This window comes from Sarcophilus harrisii, chromosome 4, assembly GCF_902635505.1.
Source record: "Sarcophilus harrisii chromosome 4, mSarHar1.11, whole genome shotgun sequence".
Taxonomy (NCBI): Eukaryota; Metazoa; Chordata; class Mammalia; order Dasyuromorphia; family Dasyuridae; genus Sarcophilus; species Sarcophilus harrisii.
The window spans coordinates 373,297,215-373,317,491 of NC_045429.1; the positions used below are offsets into that span (position 1 = coordinate 373,297,215).

The following is a 20,277-nucleotide window of genomic DNA, read 5'->3' on the forward strand; positions in this document are numbered from 1 at the left end:
TCAAGATCAGATTTCCTGTGTCCTGAGCATAGAGTTTTGATTATTAATAGAACAGATATTGAAATGCAGTACTTAATTTTGAGAAAAGATGGTGCTTTAGAAATGGTTGGCTTGTTTATATTCAAACTAGCATTTTTCTTTCACTGTTTAAAATTTCACCCTATTGTCATTAGTAACTGAGATCAAAAACACTACTCTACATAAGGTGATTAAAATAAAGCCTGTATAAACAAGCCCCAAACCTTTACATTTTTCTAACTTCAGTACAAGCCCTCAAAGCTAATTGGCAGAAATTCAATGTAAGTAAATTCCAAGTAAAATCATGTAGTGAATTTATTTCAAGATATTCAGATCATTTTGTTGTGTTAAACATTGCTGAAATGGGCCATCTGCTTGACTATAGAAATATTTTCTTTATGGTGAGGTTTGATAGGATGAGATTTTGAAGTGAAATCAATGTAAATTGCTGTAGAAAGGAAACCAAATTGCCCAGAAAACACTTAAGTCATCAAACATTTGATTTATTTGACAATTGGGAAGACATGGCCACCAAAGAATTAGAATATAAACTCTTTTTATTAAGATTAATTCTTCATAAAATCTTAACAAAAGATGAAAGGTGATTATGAGAAGTACTTTCTCAGAGAAAAGTGGGAGACTAAAACTAGTTTAATGAAAGTTTGGCGAGGTATTCATATAAATAAAGGTCATTCCAAGACCATTTAGACATAAAAATGGAGAGAATTACAAACTGAAAAAAAATGGAAAAGATTTTCAAAAATTATTAATTATAACAAATTGTTTTCTTCATCACGGAGACTGAAGTCACCACATCTGGACACTAACATCAGTCTTTGATGTGTATACAGAGAAAGAAATAATACTAAGGAGAATAAACACATGAAAAGCAGGTTGGATGAAGTAGTTTTAGGGGCAATGAGTTGGCACAGCAAATAAAAGCACTGGACCTGGAGTCAAGAAGACTCAACCAAATTCAACCACTGACACTAACTGTTGACTCTGGGCAAGTCACTTAAGCTGTTTGCTTTCAATTTCCTCATGTGTAAAATGAGGACAAAAACAGCATCTACCTCCCAGAATTGTTTTGAGGATCTATAAGACAATAATTGCAAAGCAATTAGCACAGTGCCTGGAAAGGAAATGTTAACCTTTATTATTGGAGAGGAGATTCATACTGCAGTTAGCTAATAAAATTGTGAAGGAAGAGAGGGACCAATTTATAAAGAAATATAGGAAAAATCTCAAGCCTTACTGATTCCCCCCCAAAAAAGATGACCCAGAAAATATCAATTGCTGACCTACATACTTATTTCCCCATCTACATAATTTTCTAATCAAAGTATTAACAGGGAAGAAGCATGTTTTCACCAAAATATTCAACGGAAGACATCAATAGCTTCTCACATGTGACTGTTGGAGGTGGGATTGTTTGTGTAGAAATTGGGTTAGCTTAGAGAAGGAATCAAGTCATTTCATCATTTCATCAAGTGAAACATTAAAGAAAGGGAGTGGCAAGAAGTATGAGTGACAGAAGACGAGAAAGAGGGGAGAAAAGAGCACAGTGCAAAAAAGAAAAAACCCATCCTCAAGCTAAATAGAAAAAAAATGTTTTTTTCTTTATTTTGACCATAATTTCAAACAAATATGACATTTCAATATACAAAGTAGAATAGAAAAAGGATTGTAAATAAAACAGAATTCTTATTACATAGTTTGCTTTCCCTTTTAAGAATGTAATAAATTCAACATGAGCCTTTCAGTCTGTTTGTCTGATTTCTTTTGTTTTCTGTACATTTACAAAAAAATGACCCAATATACTCCTTTTCTTTTGTCTTTTAGTAACTCTTGCCTTCCCCTCATCACTGTTTGGTTCATTACTTCTACCACAATGGCGTCCTACTTTAGACAACTGACAGATGACCATAAAGTTTTAAAAATGACAAATAAGCATTATATGATTTCAATGTAATATTATGTCACTTAAATGGTTGATAACTTTTCTGTCTGTGCAAAAAAACTTTATCCTTTTCTTGTATAGAACTTCCAGTGAACATTAAAATGTGTATACATTCACATATGAAGGATCTAGAATGGTGGCAATTCCCTCTACTGACATGGATGGCAAATGATTTATAATTTAGGAGATTTGGTCTTTGGGAATTGTCTAGTCAGTGGCTAGCTACATGGCTCATCCAGGGTTACCTATATAGTAAGAATTGAAAGAGGATGTAAAACCAGATATTCTGTACTCCAGCCCTAGGATGCTATTCATTACAGAATAAAACACAAGAATTTTCTTACAAAATAATTTACAGCACTTGGACCTAAAATTATGGATCATAGTTAAGTGCAAACTAGCCTTCAGTAGTAAAATTTATACTTATTATTATATCTAATTTTCCATTAAAAGCTGCAATCCAAATAAAAAAAAAGACACCAAGAAAATAAAACAAAAACTAGGGCATGTGATATAAAAACATGTTTCATTTATTCTTTACGCATATATATACAATTAGAAGATGGCCACATTATACACGAATACAAACCAGAAGAAATACTTTCATTTTTAAAAATCGGCTCATGAAATTTTCTAATTTCAAGTACTTGGTTAAGGCACAAACGTGGAACTAAGATATTCACAACTGCAACCATAAAAGAAGTGTCCTGAACTGCTAACAGGGCAGACAGAAACCCAAAATGAGTTTCTTAGAAATAGCTCTGGAGTGGCTCTCCCAAGATGACTTCCAGTTGTTGAATAGTCTTCTGGCACTGATTTTCCACTTCTTCACATTCATCTGAGAGAAAAGAAGTCCTGAAGTTAGTCTTCTGGCCCCCATTTCATAACCCCACATTCCTTCATTTGGCCCAGCCCCCCCCTCAAAAGGACCTGAACACTGTCTAGCAACAAGGGAGGAAGTAGTGCAGAGTAAGACTCAACTAAACACTCCCTAGTCCTGTTGTTCTTTTCACAAAATACTAAGCTCTCTCAAGTCTGGAAAAGCAGGACAGAGAGCACTGGCTCCTCATGTGGGCAGTGGAATAACCGTGTTTAGATCATATGCTGTTAACATGCCCACTGTCTGATTTCTACCTTGTTGAGAAAACATTTCTATAATACATTTCCATGTCTGTGAAATATACATTACTTCATTTGACATCACACCAGCCACAATAAGGTAAGTGCTCTTATCCCATTTTACAGGTAAAGACCCGGGATCAGAAAGGTGAGTGACACATCAAGGCCTGACACCTCCTAGGCACTGCCCTGTGTCTGTGATTGGCCTCCACATGTCCAGAGAATCCGGTTCTGCCCTCAAACGCTACAAGAGGATTTTACCTTCCATCAGCTCTGCTAAGAAAGGAATGGATTCAGGGAGAAGCACGATGTAGTTCTCCTTTAATTTTTCAGCCAGCTCTAAAACTGTAATCAAGGCAGCGAATCGAACCTAAAATGAAGAAAAGACACATACGTCTCCAGGACAATGCTAAAAAGGAGGGGGCTCCCAGTTTTGGAATGTAAATATTTTTGAGCTGTAGGGAGAGCTACTATTACACAGCTACAACCTTTTTTTTTACCTCAAAGGGCCTGTAACTTGAACAATTTAGGGTAGTATGAACAAAAATATTAACTATTCATTTTTTTTTACTCAGAACAAATGTTAAGAGCATCCACTTAAATGTCAGTTTATCTAATTCCCATCCTCTTTCTTTTATTTTCTTTTACCAATAAGGAAACTGAGGCACAGAACAGAGTCATAAAGTCAGTATCTGAGGTTGGTATCTGAACCTAGGTCTCTCTGATACAAATCAAATGTCCTATCTGTTATACCATAATGGGATTGAGGAACATCTTTAATCATTATAAGAAGAGGAAAAAAATTATGTATAATTATGTGAGAGGTATTCCTATCACCTTACTTGTCTTATACAGTTGCTGAAAATAAAAGAAAACTAGAGATATCCAAGAAAATTAACCAGCATATCTTATATTTTATTGCTTGTACAATTTATGCTGTTATAGCTAGGGTATAACAATTTCTAAAAACCCTATAGCCAAATATAAAAAATTTTCCAGGACACTAAACTTTTGCCCTTACCAGGGCCTTTCCTACTTGACGATACCCAAAACATCTCTTTACTACACTATGTCGCGATTCATCACCATTTAAAGTTACTAGATGCTATAAACATGCAGCAGGATCACCAGATGATCACACTGCTCCTACCTTAGGTGAAGAATGCCGCATCTTAAGGAGAATTTGGTAGTTCAATGGTTTCCAAAGAGAATCATCTGCCATGGCTACAGAAAACTGAGCAATACACGGTATTAGGTGCTTCGTCACTCTTTCCTGAAATGTCTCTTCTCCTCCAAGCATGTTTTCCAGCTATTGGGAATCAAACAAGTACTTTTATAAACTGTCTGAACGTTCAATGTTTGAACAAACATTCTTATTCATATATGTTTAAATAACTTTCAGATTAGCAAAGAACAAAAGCACTAATATTTGAACATTCCTGTTACATTCAGCAATATCATAAAACAAATATTATAGAGATGAAATTTGCAGGGAGATTAATAATCTTCCCAGCAAATTTATCAATCTTTGAAGAAACTCCATTAAATGAAATCTATGGAAAATACAAGTGACAATGTCATAACCTATCATTTCCTCTTCTCATTAAAGATCCCACTGTATAAAAACCTTATAAAAGGTAAGCCTAACCTGCCTTGTCAGAATAGAAGGACTGTAACAGAAGTTAGGTACTGTGAGGGAATATACCAGAGAGATAAAAGTTCATGAGGATTTCCTGCTTCGTATCAAAACTACAGATATACATGAAAATTGTGAAAGAGACTGAATAAAGATGGTTTAGGAATTAGGCATCTCTACTTTGCCCTGGTTGAAGGGGAAAGGGCCATTCACATACCTGCTCCCACTAAAGATTGACATGAGAGCTCTGACCAGCTTCAGTCCTATGAGGGCTTGCTCCTTTTTGGGTACCCTCTCTTAAAGGACACAATAATACTTAATGGCAGTGGTCTTATTGTTTACTCCCATGCAGCTCATTACTTCTGAGCTCAAGCCCTTCACTACCCTCATCATCCCTCCCTGGAAACAGGGGTTATAAGGCAGGTTCCACCAGACCTAACCTGGAAAGCTCAAAGCAAAACCAAGAATTTTAGGATTCTGAGTGAAATGTAGGGATACATACAGGAACTGCCTTTATAAAGCATACTCTTTGAAAACTAAGGTTCCAAGAGGAAAAGTCCTTATAATCATCAAGGTAAGCAATACTCCTTAGCCCCAAAATGTTAGGATTAACAACACACCCACAAATAGAGTATTATCTACATTTTTAATACTTATAAAATATATCAACATTTATTGATGAGAAATTGAGGCTACTTCTTTATTAAAAAAAAAAAAAAAAAAAAAATAGATCCTAATACCTGATCCACCAGAGGCATCATCAGTGCTTCAGCTCTCTCTTTGCTTACAAAATGCTGAGTGTCAAAAAGAAAGATTTTGTGCAGACAATCCAATATAGACTGCAGTAACAAACAGCTCTTTTCAGGTTCATTTCCAGAGTCAAAAAAGGCTTCGTCTACAAATGAACAAAAATTTGGAAAGAGAAAGTTTACAAGGCTCTGCTCTAGACATACTCTGTAGAGCATGTACTAACTAAAGTGGACTCCCACTCAGTACAAGAATATTTTTTTGTATCTAAAAATCTACACATTCAATTTGTTTAATAAATCACACATAAAAACAAAAAAAGATGTTTTGAACTGGCATGGCCTGATCCCCAAGTACAAAATGAACACAGTCCACCAGTGCTTCAGGCAGTATATAAAAGACATTGACTTTAGACTAAATTATATTTATGAACCTTGTGTCAGTATTTAATCTGTCAGGAATCACTAGACTCTAAACAACTAATTGATCTACCTACCTGAAGTTCAACACTGCTGTGTATATGAGGCTAATATAATTTTAAAAGGGCACCCTCAAAAAAATGCAAAAAAAAAACACCCCTCTATATTCTCCTGGATTGTGGCCTTGTTATTTTCCTCTTTTCTCTAAACTTAACCACATTTGTGGCTACCTTGTTATCTTTTTTCCTCTCTTGAAATATAGATGTGATCCTCCCAGGTTCTATCATGCTTCCTCTTCGTTTTCTTTATATTCTTTATAGTACCATTCAATCTCTTGACTTCAGTAATGTTCTCCAAGCACCCAGTTCCCAATTCAACATTCCAATCTCCTCCCAGAAATCAGGACTTTTATTTTCAATTATACTTCGATATTAGATAAGGACCCCAGACTCAGATCTTAAATTTAAATTTTCATCTTAAAAGTTGACTCCTCCTCCTCATCTCCCTATTTTTATGAATGGCTATTATCACCCTGGTTTCCAGTCATGTTCCATTCTTCTTCTCTTGCACATGTACAATCAGTTCCCAAAAGCTGTCATTTCTCTTTCTGCAACATCCTTTAAATTCCAGCCTTGTCTTCTATTCCTACTGAAACTCTTCTAATTTAGCTCTTCTTTACTAAGCTATCACAGCAGAGTTCCTGCTTCTAGTTTATTCCCTTTACAATACTTCTATATCTTAATGTATTGCTATGACTTTGTTATTCCTCTGTTTAAAAACTCTGGAACTGAAAAGTAAATGACTCCACATTGCCTACTGAATAAAGTATAAGTGACTGAGTCTGGTACTCAAGGCTCCAAACCTTGATTTGATTCCAACACCATCTCACATTATTCCTCCTTCCAGAAACATTGGACAGCTCTTTACCTTCTGATCTTACCCTAATTTCCCTTGTTACTCTTCCTATCTCCCCTTCCTCACCATCTTCCACCTCCATCTAAGTGACTTTTTTCCTCACCAAATTTCTCAAAGCACTTTCTGGGATTGATTTTTCTTTACCTCTACTACATTCCACACTTATTTCTGCATACATCCTACCTTTTTTTTTGCTTTTTGCTAGGCAATTGGGGTTAAGTGACTTGCCCAGGGTTACACAGCTGGGATTTGTTAAGTGTCTGAGACAAGATTTGAACTCAAGTCTTCCTGACTTCAGGGCTGGTGCTCTATCAGTGGATAGTGGATATCAGTGTCCTACCAATTCTTTAAACTGTTAACTCAAGGGCAGGAGTTGTCTTGTTCCCAAAGCCTACCACAGTGGCTTACATATAGAAAAACTTAACAAATATTCATTAAAATGAAGTGAATTTTCCCTAAAATTTGTGTTAGATTCTCTTGTTCAAAAGTGAATTACTAGGGGAGCAATGCTTTCTTATTCCTTGACAAAATTTCCAATCCCATTTCCACTATTCTTTTGCCATTTCCTTTCATGATTTTTCCTCCTATCCCCTACTCTCCCCAAATGCAGGGATCTTAGCCATAAGTCTCTGCAATGTGTTATTTCCCCTTGTCTGTCAATTTTGATCTCAGAAATTCAATTATCACTCTCTCTAGATAATTCCCAGGTTTCTTCTAGCACTATGATACTTTGATCCATCTTCAGACCCAAATTCTCCCTAGATTTGAGTTTTTACCTTCCTGCTAACACCTCCATCTACCTGCACTTCAAGCTCAGCATATCCAAAACTGAACTCATCTCTTCCTCTGAAATCCCCTACCCTCCTCTATAGTTACTGAGCCTTCAACTCTGGAAACTTTGAATTCTCTTGCCGCCACATCCCCACATCCAATCAGTTGTAAAGTCCTGTCTGTACAACATTTCTTCTACCTATTCCTTCCTTTCCAGTCACTGTCCCTACTCTAAGTATGTTTCTCTTTTGGCTGGACTTTTTAAAAGTTTCCCATAGAAACTACCTTCTGCTGATTTTGACTCCAACCTAACCTATAAACCCCTGCCAAAGACATCTTCTACTGCTCAATATGGTCATTTCCTTGAGCTGCAATCTTTTTTTTGTATCTCCCTGCCTGCTAATAAAGTTCAATCCCTGAAGCTTGCTATTATTGGTCCTGCTTTATCTTACTGTAGACAACTCCTCTTTCTGTGATCTAATCTTCAGCAAAAGAAGAGTGCTCCTTATTCCCCAACTCTCCTCCCCTCCCCCAATATGAGCTTTATGCTATGTACCAACTCTATCCAGGAGTCCCCACCCAAGGTCTAGGTCATGGATCACTTACTGCAAGAAGCTTCTTTCCTGCCAACCCCCAATCCCCAGAGGCAGAGCTTTCCTCCTTCCCCGGATGCTTCCTAGCATTTTGTGCTTCCCTTCAGTTTAGGTTTTACACCACTTTCTGTGTCTCTGCCTTATTGTCCCTGGAGCTTATAAGCAAGCTCTTTAGAGGCAGGAGTCTTCTTATTCTTCTGTTTCCTAAGAGCAGAACATCAATTCCCTGTGCCTCAGAGGGAACCTCAGAAATGCTCAAGTAAACTATCCTCTCCATTACAAAAAGGCTATTAAGTATAGTACAAGCTAGAGTAAAAATGTCTAAGTGAGATTAAAAAAAAATACCTGTTTTAGAGATGTTGATTTGGTTCAAAGTGTCAGCAAAAGGTTTCACTAAATGACCAGCAAATAGGGTAAAAAGGCCTTTCAATTTTTCAGCAATACAATCTGCCAAGTTGCAGAATGTCAGCAGCCTGTCCTTTGGAGCATCTTCTGTTCTGGCCCAATCAAATAGCTGAAGGAGAAAAAATAGATTCATTTCCATTTCATACTTTGCTACAATAGCCATTTGGGACAATACAGGCCTGAACAAAGAAGAGTCTTACCTTAAAGAAGAGAGGTCTGAAAGTAACTTCAGAAAGTTTCATAACCATGCTCATTAGACAGCTAACTATACAACCTTCAGTTTGACCAACTTCTTCTAGGTTATCCTGAATGTGAAAGAGAAGTTTTTAGTTCATTAGCCATAAGATTTATATAGTAAAAAGTACTCTGATATGCTATCTCAACTTCCCTAAATCTCTACAGTTTAAGCAGTATCAGCATCTTCATCCCATTTTACAGATGACAAGATTAAGACTTAAGTCTTAAATGTAGGAAAAAAGATTTGCATCCAAGTGTTGTTATCCAAGTCCAGGGCCACAGAGGCATCAAACCTGTGGCCTGCAAAACTCCCGAGTGTAGCCCAAACCAGATAAAAGTATAACTGGGAAATATTTAACAAAATTTAAAAAAATGCAACATGGATGATGCTAATTTGAGGTTTTCTCAGCCAACATGAGGCTGACTTTCTGTTTGAATTTGACATCACTGGAGAACATAATCTATTGCCAATATTGCTTTCTTAAAAGAGAACCGGATCTCTAGTTCTCTGAAATAATTTAGGGAGTATGACACAACGCAGTCTTTGATAATAGTGAGAAAACAAATTTAACTGTGAGATTTCACCTTCTTTTCTCTCTTTCTCTCAATCACCATTTGGCTACTACACTTATTAAAAATTTATGAAGCAACCAAAAATAAGGCATCCAAAAGCTATAAAAATTAAGAAAAACAAAAACAAACTTGCAAGAGAAACCAGAACTAGAACAAAAAAATCTCACCTCTGAATGTAATGATCTGAAGTTCAAGGCTTCCAAGAAAAATGCTGTTAACTGAGACTGATGAGAGTTGAGGTCTTCCTTCTCCATTACTGCAATGTGCTCTTGAAGGAGGCTCATAAATGGACCTATTCGATTCTATCAAAAATAATGGAACAGTTAATAAGTACAGGTTTTCCACTGATCTGTACTACTCTAAAATAATTAAGAAAGAATTCACAACTACACATAATATTAAAAGATAAAGGCTTTTGAACATTGTTTTTCTGGGGAAAAAAAAAAAGCAAGAAAATTAAAAAATTTTAACCACTTTCTATTTTCCAAAATTTAAGCCTGAAAATTACTCCAACCTTCCAGTTCTTTCCAATTTGCTTGTAAACTGTGTTGAGTGCTGACAGTAAAACTCTTGAAGAAAGTGTAGTAGCCAGTGTTGCTTTCAGGGATGTCACTCGGAGAGTTGCCTGGGAAGTAGGACCCATCTCCTTCACAACTGTCTCCCAACGAATTGCCTATAAAAATAAAAGTGAATTACTAGAGTCGTCTTGGATTGCATAAAGCATCTCAATAGGAAATTGTTGATGATAAATCAAGGAATCAAATCTTATGGTATTAATATGTCAGCATTTGCAACAATTAGAATACCACTCATTGAATATTTTTAATTTGCATGAATGAAAATTCTATGTTAAGCCTTTACAGATAAACCTGAGCAGGATATCAGCTCCTCTTTCTCATACTGACAGCTGAGGGATAGTGATATTGTGAAGTGATAGAAGAAAACCAAACATAATGGAACAATAACAACGAGAGGAGGAACTCCCCAGAAAATATTATCTTGTTTTTTAAAAGTAGAGATTTTAACTACCCAGTACTGTTGGCAGGCAGACATAACACTGTAGTAATGTAGAGTATTGTGCTTTTAAAGACACTATAGGATATACAATCTTCCTTAATGGAAAGAAATAAAGCATGTTAAATTTCCCATAAAGTGAAGGAAGAAAGAAAAAAGAATGGCCAAATCAGGACTTCTGGTGTTTCCATGTTAATTTTGTTATTAAATCAAGGATATGGAAAAAAGAAAAAAAAAATACATATTTGATCAAGAAATACATCATCAAAATCTAAAAGGTGATAACTGAAATTTCTCCTATTAAAAACAAAGTTAAAAAGTCACAATTTAAAAAAACTAGATTATTATTTCATCAATCAAACAGGCATTTAATAAGTATTGTGCTTAGCACTAGGATACAAAGAAGCAGAAACAGTTCCTGACTTCAAGATCATTTTCTAATGAGAAAGACATCATATTGATAACTCCATAATAAAGTTAAATATTGTATAAATGAGAAGCAATCTCATATAGAAGGATCTAGTAGTAGAAGAATGGAGGTTAGGAGGAAGACAGAACAGGAGACAGAAACAATGCTGGTGTTACCCAGCCATCAGGGCAGGAAGTGCTTTTTCTACCAATGCAGAACAACACTTGCTCTTCAACTTGATGATCACCCTGGGGCACTGAGAGCTCAGTGATTTGCCCAGTGTTACATAACCAGGACAACACGATTAATTCCCAAATTTTGCTGTGTTTAGATTTTAATATTAAGAACAAAGAAAAGATTTTCCTATCCTCCTCCAAATTCTGAGGCCTACCTGTATCAAAATACCCTGTAGGTATGGGCTGAGAAAATGTGGAAGAGTTTCAACAACTTTCTGAAGGGCTGCCAATGCACTAAGCAAGTAAACCTCACTTGAGATCAGCTCGTTCGTATTCTCCAGGGTAGTCAATAATGCAGGCATAAGTCTAAAAATAATGAACAAAACATTAGAACATCCAGTAGATGAACCACTCCAATAGAAAAAGGATGCAAAACAAAAAGAATAATTCCACCCATTATAACATTATACACAACAAAGTCTTAAACTTTTTTTGTCCCTCATACTACAGCATAAAGTGAGACCCAAGGGCCAATAATGTTGGCACTAATACCACAATATGCAATATTATCCCAAAGGGAGTCTAGCTTATCCTCCACTGGGATGGGATCAATTCCTGGAAAAAACCATGTTCTGTTCCTTCTTTCCCATCTCTCCATTCTTAGCCTTTGCTACTAAGTGGGAATATGAAGTGTTCTGTATTTATAAGCTTGAAATGGCAAATAATTTTTTACTAATTTGTATTGGCACTAAAGGCAAAAAAAAAAAAAAAGGCTTTTATATGCAATTTTGCCCTACAAGCATACCTGGGAAGATGAGGTATTGCTAATGCTCCCAGTACGTAGGTGACCTCAGCTATACACAACAAAGCACTTCCCAATACGTTCTTCTCATCCTTCACCTCTGGATTGATCAGGTTAATGGCTGCACTCAATACAGGGATAAAAACCTCTGAATTTTCTGTGCCAAAATTTTTGCAGAGTAATTTCAAACTGTACAAGGCAGTCTGTCTGTTGATGGCCTGTTCTTCTTCTTTCTCCTTTATTTTATGCTGTGCAATATCCAAGAGATCTGGAACCAGTTTCAAGAAAAGGGTCACCTAAAGACAAAAAACAAAAATTCAACATAAAAATTTTTTTAATAAAATTATGCAAACTAAATAGATCTTTATTTCACTTTTACTACCAAAAAGAATTATTAAGCTGCAATGCACATCAGATACTGAAGGTATCTGTACTCAAGTGAAATAAAATTAGACCTTTCCCTTACCTGTCCCTTTTTCCACTTTGCATACTGATGCAATTTATTGTTTAAGAGGTCCATTGCTTTACGACGGACAGAAGGCAGTTGGTTAGTCAGCAATCCTCTTATCACAGGAACAAAAGTTTCTGTGGGCAATAAGGAATTGACCTATGAAGCACAAAAGGGAGAGATTTCTATTTGAATCTATAAACTACAGTTTAGGAGAAATATACAAAACATCACATTTATGGAGATACAAATAGAGGTACTACATCCCTCATACTCAGGCCTGTTTCTAAACACTATGAAAACATGATAATGATTTTATCTAACTGAAAAATTACTGATCCCTCAAAACTATATATATATATAGTAAACTATGCTAAACAACAAACAGCAACAATAAAACACTGTACTTGAGAAAGGAAATTTAAAACTCACTTTATCAAGCAAATCATAAGCTTTACTCAAGAGAGCACGCCAAAACTTTGCAGTTAATTTGTCTGCATTTTCCTCCACTGACTGTGCCACAGAATTTATATAACCAAGAACAGTTTCAAGTAATCTAAAAACAAAGGAGAAATTGTTCAGTTAACAGTAATTATGAAAACATTTAAATCAAAGAAACAGAAAATCTCCCTATTTTTATTCTTCTAAGGTAGAAAGCAATTAATCAATGACTTCTGCTTAAATTTTTTAAACTTAAAAAGCTTAGTATTTATGCTTAGTATTTCTATAAATAACGAAGTCTACTAAACATCATTCTTAGATGGGCAAAAAGGTTGAGGGAGCAGATAGGGAGAAATCTATCCTTAAAGTTGAAATATTAAAAAAAAAGAAAAGTGTTAAAAGATTAAAACAAAACCAAAAAACAAATATACCTCTGTTCAAGGCCTTGTAAAGCCACAGTACCACCATTTTCCATGACCTAGGTTTTTAGAAAGAAAATAATTACAAAAGCATTTAAGTTGGATGAAACTGCTTAAAAGAATTCCCTAAAACTTAAGTTGAAGACTCTCTACTTTCCAATCCTTTTCAGAGATTACAGACTTCATTCAGATTGAAACCACTCATTCAAACCAACCCACTCTTCCACTTACAATGTATTCTGGTTTTTTTTTTTTTTAATTTAAAAGACTCAAACTCAAGACATTTATGTTTTGACAAATTTTCTAAATTAGTTATTATTCATAATCTAAAAAGTTCTCACAGGAAAAATAAAATGCTTCATACAAACAAGAATCTGAAATGAAAGTATTACCTTTTTGATAAAATTATGGGAAGCCAAGAGTTGAGACATAAAGGACACAGACAAAAATGTAAAATGTCGGAGCTGCTTGCTGGTATGAGTGTCCACATTGAAAACCTGTACCATCTGTTCCAGTGTCTTGGAGTTGTGAGATCCTGTTTTGGGAGGTTCTTCTGGAGAATAAAAGGCAAGACAACTGATCTCACTAAATTTCAAGTTGAACTTTCTGTACAGAAATGGGTATGATATGCTTCAATACTTTTACAAGATATTGTGGGAAAGAGGGAGTAATGAATATTTACCTAGAAACTTCCATAGCATCCACAAAAACATACAAAAGGCTGCAGAAGAACTATCTCTACTCACCTCCTTCTTTTTTCTCTGGAAGTTTGGTTAAGTATCTGAGTATATTCATTAAACTTTGGAGCTGCTGTTGGACAGTAAATTCACAAGAGACTGATATCCAAAATTCAGTGTCAGTCTCTAAGATAGCATCCTGTTTAAAGAAGAGGGAAAACGCTGAAAGAATTATAACTTTCAAGTTAATAAAAGTTAAGGAAATTTAATTAAATGTGCAAATAGTTTCCATTTTTCTTCAACAAAGTACATCAGAACAATGTTGTTCACTACAATCAAAGTTATCCCTAGAGTGACAATGGTTTAAGTACTGTACTCTAAAATCAAGAAACTGTGCATACCCTTTGATCTAGCAATACCACTACCAGTGTTGTATTCTACAAAATTTTTTTTAAGGGAAAAAAAGGACCTATTTATAACAAAAATATTCATGGCTAAATATGTTTTTTCGTGGTGACTAAGAATTAGAAATTGAAGGGATGCCTACCAACTGGGGAATAGCTGAACAATCAGTATATGACTGTAATGGAATACTATTGTGGTATAAGAAATGACCAGCAGATATAGTTAATGCAATAAAATTGCATTAGCCCCTTATTCAAAAGAAGACTTTTCATTGCTTCTTAAACCAATGCTCAAAGGATAAAGATTTGCCACTAACCTGTTTAAAAGTAAGTGTATGGAAAATGCCCTAAGCTCTGAAGTCAGTGTCAAAAAAGGAGTCCTAAAAACCTTTTAAGCAATAAAAGCATAAATTGAATAGATGGGTGGTTCTCTTCAGTGACTACTTTAAAAGAGACAACACATATTTGAATGTCTAAGTTCTGGAATATTTGTTTAAAAGACCAGTCTCATTATTTTTGACATTTCAATTTGCTTCCATCTCAGCACACTAGATTACAGCAATGATGTAGGGTAGGGAGAGGTAAATTTGGCTGATACCAACACTTTCAAGCAGTGAATAACATTTTAAGCCAATTTCAGTTTTTAAAAGTTCATTGTTAAGTATTCAGTAAGCTACTGAAATAACCACAGACATATTTAAAGTTGATATAATCTCAATAACATAACTGTTAAAATTTAAATTTTAAACTCACATGTTACAAAATACCATAGATTCTCTGTGACACATTACCATCTTTTTTTCACTTCCCCACCTAGTATTCTGACCTTTTCTCCATGAGCAGCAACCAACACTGTTTTAGTGACATACTGTTCAAAAAGCAACAGCAGGAGAATCCAGAGGAATTTCTCTGCACCAAGAGTATCAACAAGTTGTACAAGGATGGGCAGGCGTCTATGTTCGGGAACATGAGGTAGAGCATCCACAAACACATTTATAATTTTAACCACAACTTCTTCTATGTTCCTTGTGACATCTGCAGACTTACCACTGTCTGCCTGTAAACCAACAAACAAGTGAAGAGTTAGAGAAAGCATTTCTGCCTGATGAAGCAAACTGCTTCTCTGAATAATGACTGAAAAGAAAACAAAGTCATAAACCCTCTAAAAATAGGCATATAAGGAAATTTAATGACTAAGGCCTTACTTTGGTAAGGCTAAGGCATGCATAGTAACTGCCTACCATGTGGTAAAGCATTGTGCCAACTGCATGAGGACACAAGGAAATATAAATTATGCGCCCTTCTATCAAGAGATCTATTATCTAAATCTGAAATACAGAAAAGAAAACTTAAAATTTTAAATAAATTGTAAGAATCAAATGAGTGATATCTTCATGGTGAAAAGGACTAAGCCTTGAACTTGCAGTTTGGCAAAGCAAGGGTTCAAATATCACAGTTACTAGGTACAGAACCATGGAGAGGTACCTTATTTAACTCAAAATTCTGGGTTTCTTTTCATATGTAAAAAGAGAATAATAAATGAACCACCTACTTCAGTGCCTTCAATGTGTTCAAAACAGAACCAATTATGCTCCCTCCTAATCCTTCCCTTCTATTTCTGTTGAAGGTGGTGGTGGTACTACTACTACTACTACTACTACTACTACTACTACTACTACTACTACCACCACCACCACCACCACCACCACCACCACCACCACCACCACCACCACCACCACCACCACCACCACCACCAATTACTTAGGCTTACAACCTTAAGAGTCATCCTCAACTCTCCCCTCTCCCTCATTGCTCATATCCAACCAGTCACCAAGGTCAACTGATATATTATACAGACAATATAATCTGCATACACACTTCCTTATCCCCACAAACCAAAACCACCCAACATTAGCGCTTCCTCAGAGATCAGAAGTCTCCTTGGACCGATTTTTTTTGCCCCCCCCCCTCCCGGCTCTCCACTCTCTAAAATGCCCTTCACACTGAGAGGCCAGGTCCTGGAGTCGGGGGACCTGAGTTCAAACCCATCCTCAGATACTTACTAGCTGCATGGCATTATTATCACCAGCTCACACATGGAGGCTGAGAGCAGTTAGGTGACTCAAGGCATGGAGCTAGTATGTATCAGAAGTAAGTTCTCAACTAAGATCTTCCTAAAAGTCCTGTGCTCCACCCCCTACGTGACTAAACACTCCCTCACCCCCTCATCATCCCAGGTCCCCAGCAAACCAGTCTACTTCCTGTTCCAATGCAAATTCCACCTCACACCTCTTGGCCTTTATTCAAACAAACTCCATTCCCAGAATGAAAACCTACCTACATCTCTGCCTAACAAAATTCAGTCTCCTTTCTGAGATCAGTTCAAGACTCACCTCCTTAGGAAACCTATCTTAACCCACTTACTTGTTGCTAGCATTGTCCTGTCAGAAACTATGTACATAATTTGCCTTTAATTTTCTAGGTATGTGTTGGTTCCCCCTTCAATAGCATTTAGGCTTCTGGAGAGCAGAGACTGTTGTCCCTTTATCCCAGAGCTTAGCAACACATGTGACACACATATACTTAACAAATGCTTACTGAATTGCTGCCCAGCAAAAACATATTTCTACCTTCTCTATAAGAAAAGTATAAGAAACTTTTCAATGTTTTGCACATCTATAGCATTCTGTTGATCTACCAGTTTAAAAATCCTGCCAACAGAGAAAACAATTTCCATGCAGTATGATCTAGTCTTGATGAAAACATGTTGACTTTTGTAATTACTTGCTTTTCTAGGTAAATAATAACCATTTGTTTAAGGCTTCACTGATATGGGTATTTCCTTCACCCATGCAGATTGCAACCATCCTTAGTCTTCCTTAGACATTCAATAACACAAATAATCTTATCAGCCTAAAGATTTTCTTGTATCTTTTCCTAACCCAAGGTCTCTAAAAGAAACGACAAAACAATATATATAGCATACCTGGATAAGAGCAGGAATGACCATTTTCACTGTCTTGTTGATAACTTGAAAACTGTAAGTGTCATCAAGGCGCATAACATTGGCTCCCATGAATGTAAAGATGGGCATAATGTTGTGCAAAACTTTATCCTGAAAGAAACAGATCATCAGAACTGTCATCTTTAAAAACATCTTATAGAAGAAATATGGTTTCTTAAATGACACAGCATATTTAAATACTGCAAGACTAATCATTGTCAGAAAACGATATCTTTATTCAAAAATCTCATTTCAGAAAAAAGTAATTTATAATTTTACTATTCAACATAAAATAATTTAATCCAATGTATATTCATGAGATTTGGTGTATATATAATTCACTTGCTGCTTCCATTAAAAAAAAAAAAAGAGAAGAAAAGAAGAAAAAAAACCTAGAACACTTTGACGTGATGCCAAATTGAAGACTGAAACTAAGATGTTTGGTTTCAAGCCAAATTCAATGTGAGCTGATAAAAGAAAAGTTAAGGATCATCAAGAAAAACAACCAATTGTACCTCAGACATTTTTTCTTTATAAAGTTGTTTCATAACATATTTACAATTAACAGCTGATCAATACTGTGAATATCAAGTTAGTTCTTTGATAAACAAAATGTATAGTTATAAATCTAGATATATACCACAAGGGATCCAACACCTAAATCTCAGGCAAAGTACACAATCTGTACTTCAGATTAAAGCACATAACCAAACCTTCTACTGTCTTCTGGACAATATCTAAAATGTAACTTGGGATCTTTTTTGGAGGAGACATAATTAGCTTTTTAAAAAAAGACTCAGTCTATAATCTTAAATTACAAACCTTACATCAATTATGTATATGAGTTAATAATGAACAAAATCCTTATTTTTACCCCAGCTGCTACTTTTTTTAAACCATAAATGATATACATGTATAAATCCTACATCTGTATTTTCTTCTAGTAGGGGAAGAAAATAAGCATTTAGATAGCATCTAATAGGTGCCAGGCACTGTGCTTAATGTTGCTCCCAGTCACAGAACTTATACATGTCTAGGGTTTAGTTTGAACTCAGGCCTTCCTAAAATCAGAATCACAGTTCTATCAGTTGTACTTCTAAAAGTTCCTCAGTTAATAAACTTTGATTCAATTATCTATAAAACTACAAAACATCTTTGCATGTTTAACATAAATTAACCCAGTATTTCCCAACAATCTGAGGATATGAAATTCTTAAACTAAACTTGAGTAAAGAAACAGGAGTAGAAGTGGGGGCAAAGAAAGAACAACCTTGGACACAGAGAGGAGGAACTTGATTTTTGAGCAAAGCCAAGAAGTCAAACCTATTTTCATTCTGAGAAATTATCATATATAATAAGCACTTTAATTTCTAATTTCATATTGAACATTTTAGAACACTGAAGCTCTAGAAGAATCTCTGATGGGGGTTAGGGGATTATATTCCACCCAGCCTACAAAAGCCAAATAATGTACATGGACTGTGATGCAATTCCACTTCCTTCCCTTCTGTACCTACAGGGGTGATATGGATATTCAATCACTATCACACAGAAGGGGAGAGGTTTGGATCTCATACAGCTGTAGGAGAGGAAGGAGGGGTGGGATTTACAATGTAGCCCTCATTACCATACTTCCCCCTCATCCAAACTTTCTATTTTTGTGGAAGGTAACAATGTCTCCCTTATTACCTTAGACTTCTAGGACTTATTACCTTGAGTCCTGAAGTCACCTGAAAACAGTATCTTCAAAATACTAATAAGTTTAAGTGACAAACTGATGGCTTTTCTTGGCTTTCCTGATCTCTGCTGCTGCTGACAGTTAACCACTCTTACTGAAGAGTCACAGAACCCTCTTGGGTCACCTATAAGACTCATATCTGCACCTGGAAACAGCATTCTCTGATTTACTTAAAAATCTTCCAAATGAAAAATTCAATGGGTTTTGAATCCATTTATTAAAAATGTAAATATATAATACTATCCACCAAATTTCAACCAAAATTCTTATATAATTGTTGTAAGTTTTGAAATATGAGTTATCATAAAACCAATAAAACACTCCTTTTATCTGGACTTATGTACTCGTGAGTTAACTTCTTCAATTATGATATCAATAAAACTAAGTACTGAAATAAAATAAACTTAGAATCAGCTAAAAAATATAATTTTTCATCTTATGAACTCTAATTTCTATTTTTATGTAAATTTTATATTTTTATCTTATAGTCTCCCATGTACAAAATTTAAACGATTAAAACATACATAAGGAGTATGCTCAAAAGGTTTTTACTCAGAGGGTTATATGATCTGGAGAACACTACCATCTTAACTTCACTAACCCTGAAAATTTTTCATGGACTCGTTATTCATTTTATATCAAACACTGGGGAGCTAGCAGACATCTCCGAAAGAAAGCCTATTTAAGAAAAATGTACTTCATGTTTAGATAAAGGTCTATTAATTTAAGTTAAATGCATAATATTTGTCAACCAAATTACATTTCAGAACATTGCTAAACTGAAAGCCTTCAGTAGAAAGTTTCATTTTTTTATTTGTTGGGAAGACAACTGGTTAAATGTATATTTTAAAAAATATTTTTACAAAGATATGCATGGACCTAACTCATCAAACCAGATGGATTTTTAATCTCCTTCAGCTATAAAAGAAAAAGCATGCTAGCTTGTTTCTCAAGGGCTCTATAAAGAAACTGTGGGATATAGCACATAGTATATTTTAGGACAGATGATTCATACCAGGATTTAGACTATCTGCTGTAAAAAATATTTTAATAACTGGCAAAATAATGACTATTATCAGAGCACTAAGAAAGCTCAAAGTATCCCTAAAGTGTAATCTCAAACATGATACTGATCTAATCAAATTAGTTAAGTATCTGTGAAAGGATACATTTACATAATTTGACTTCAAGCTCCTCCAGAGTAGAATTTGTACTCTCAGCACCCAAAACTATGCTTGCCTGGAATATATAGTACCTGAATGCTCCATTATTTAAGAATTATCAAGTTATCCTTAAATCATAACTGCCCTTGAGTTAAAATAACTCGTCTTAAAATTTCAAGTTAGCTATAA

General features: G+C 35.3%; 1 protein-coding gene across 2 annotated transcripts in view; it reads right to left on the reverse strand.

Annotated features, from left to right (window-relative positions):
- Positions 1–2,487: 2,487 nt before the first annotated feature.
- HEATR1 (HEAT repeat containing 1) overlaps positions 2,488–20,277 on the reverse strand; it is a 57,159-nt gene continuing 39,369 nt past the window's right edge. For both annotated transcript variants that reach the window (XM_012547958.3, XM_023502057.2), the window contains exons 29-45: positions 17,170–17,298; positions 15,010–15,240; positions 13,849–13,978; positions 13,495–13,655; positions 13,115–13,161; positions 12,675–12,798; positions 12,261–12,401; positions 11,798–12,090; positions 11,208–11,358; positions 9,908–10,066; positions 9,561–9,695; positions 8,784–8,888; positions 8,524–8,692; positions 5,474–5,628; positions 4,248–4,406; positions 3,359–3,467; positions 2,488–2,816 (exon numbers count right to left, since the gene is read on the reverse strand). In XM_012547958.3, coding sequence (XP_012403412.1) covers positions 2,728–2,816; positions 3,359–3,467; positions 4,248–4,406; positions 5,474–5,628; positions 8,524–8,692; positions 8,784–8,888; positions 9,561–9,695; positions 9,908–10,066; positions 11,208–11,358; positions 11,798–12,090; positions 12,261–12,401; positions 12,675–12,798; positions 13,115–13,161; positions 13,495–13,655; positions 13,849–13,978; positions 15,010–15,240; positions 17,170–17,298 — 2,487 coding nt within the window. In that variant the 3' untranslated portion in view covers positions 2,488–2,727. The remainder of the gene's footprint in view (positions 2,817–3,358; positions 3,468–4,247; positions 4,407–5,473; positions 5,629–8,523; positions 8,693–8,783; positions 8,889–9,560; positions 9,696–9,907; positions 10,067–11,207; positions 11,359–11,797; positions 12,091–12,260; positions 12,402–12,674; positions 12,799–13,114; positions 13,162–13,494; positions 13,656–13,848; positions 13,979–15,009; positions 15,241–17,169; positions 17,299–20,277) is intronic.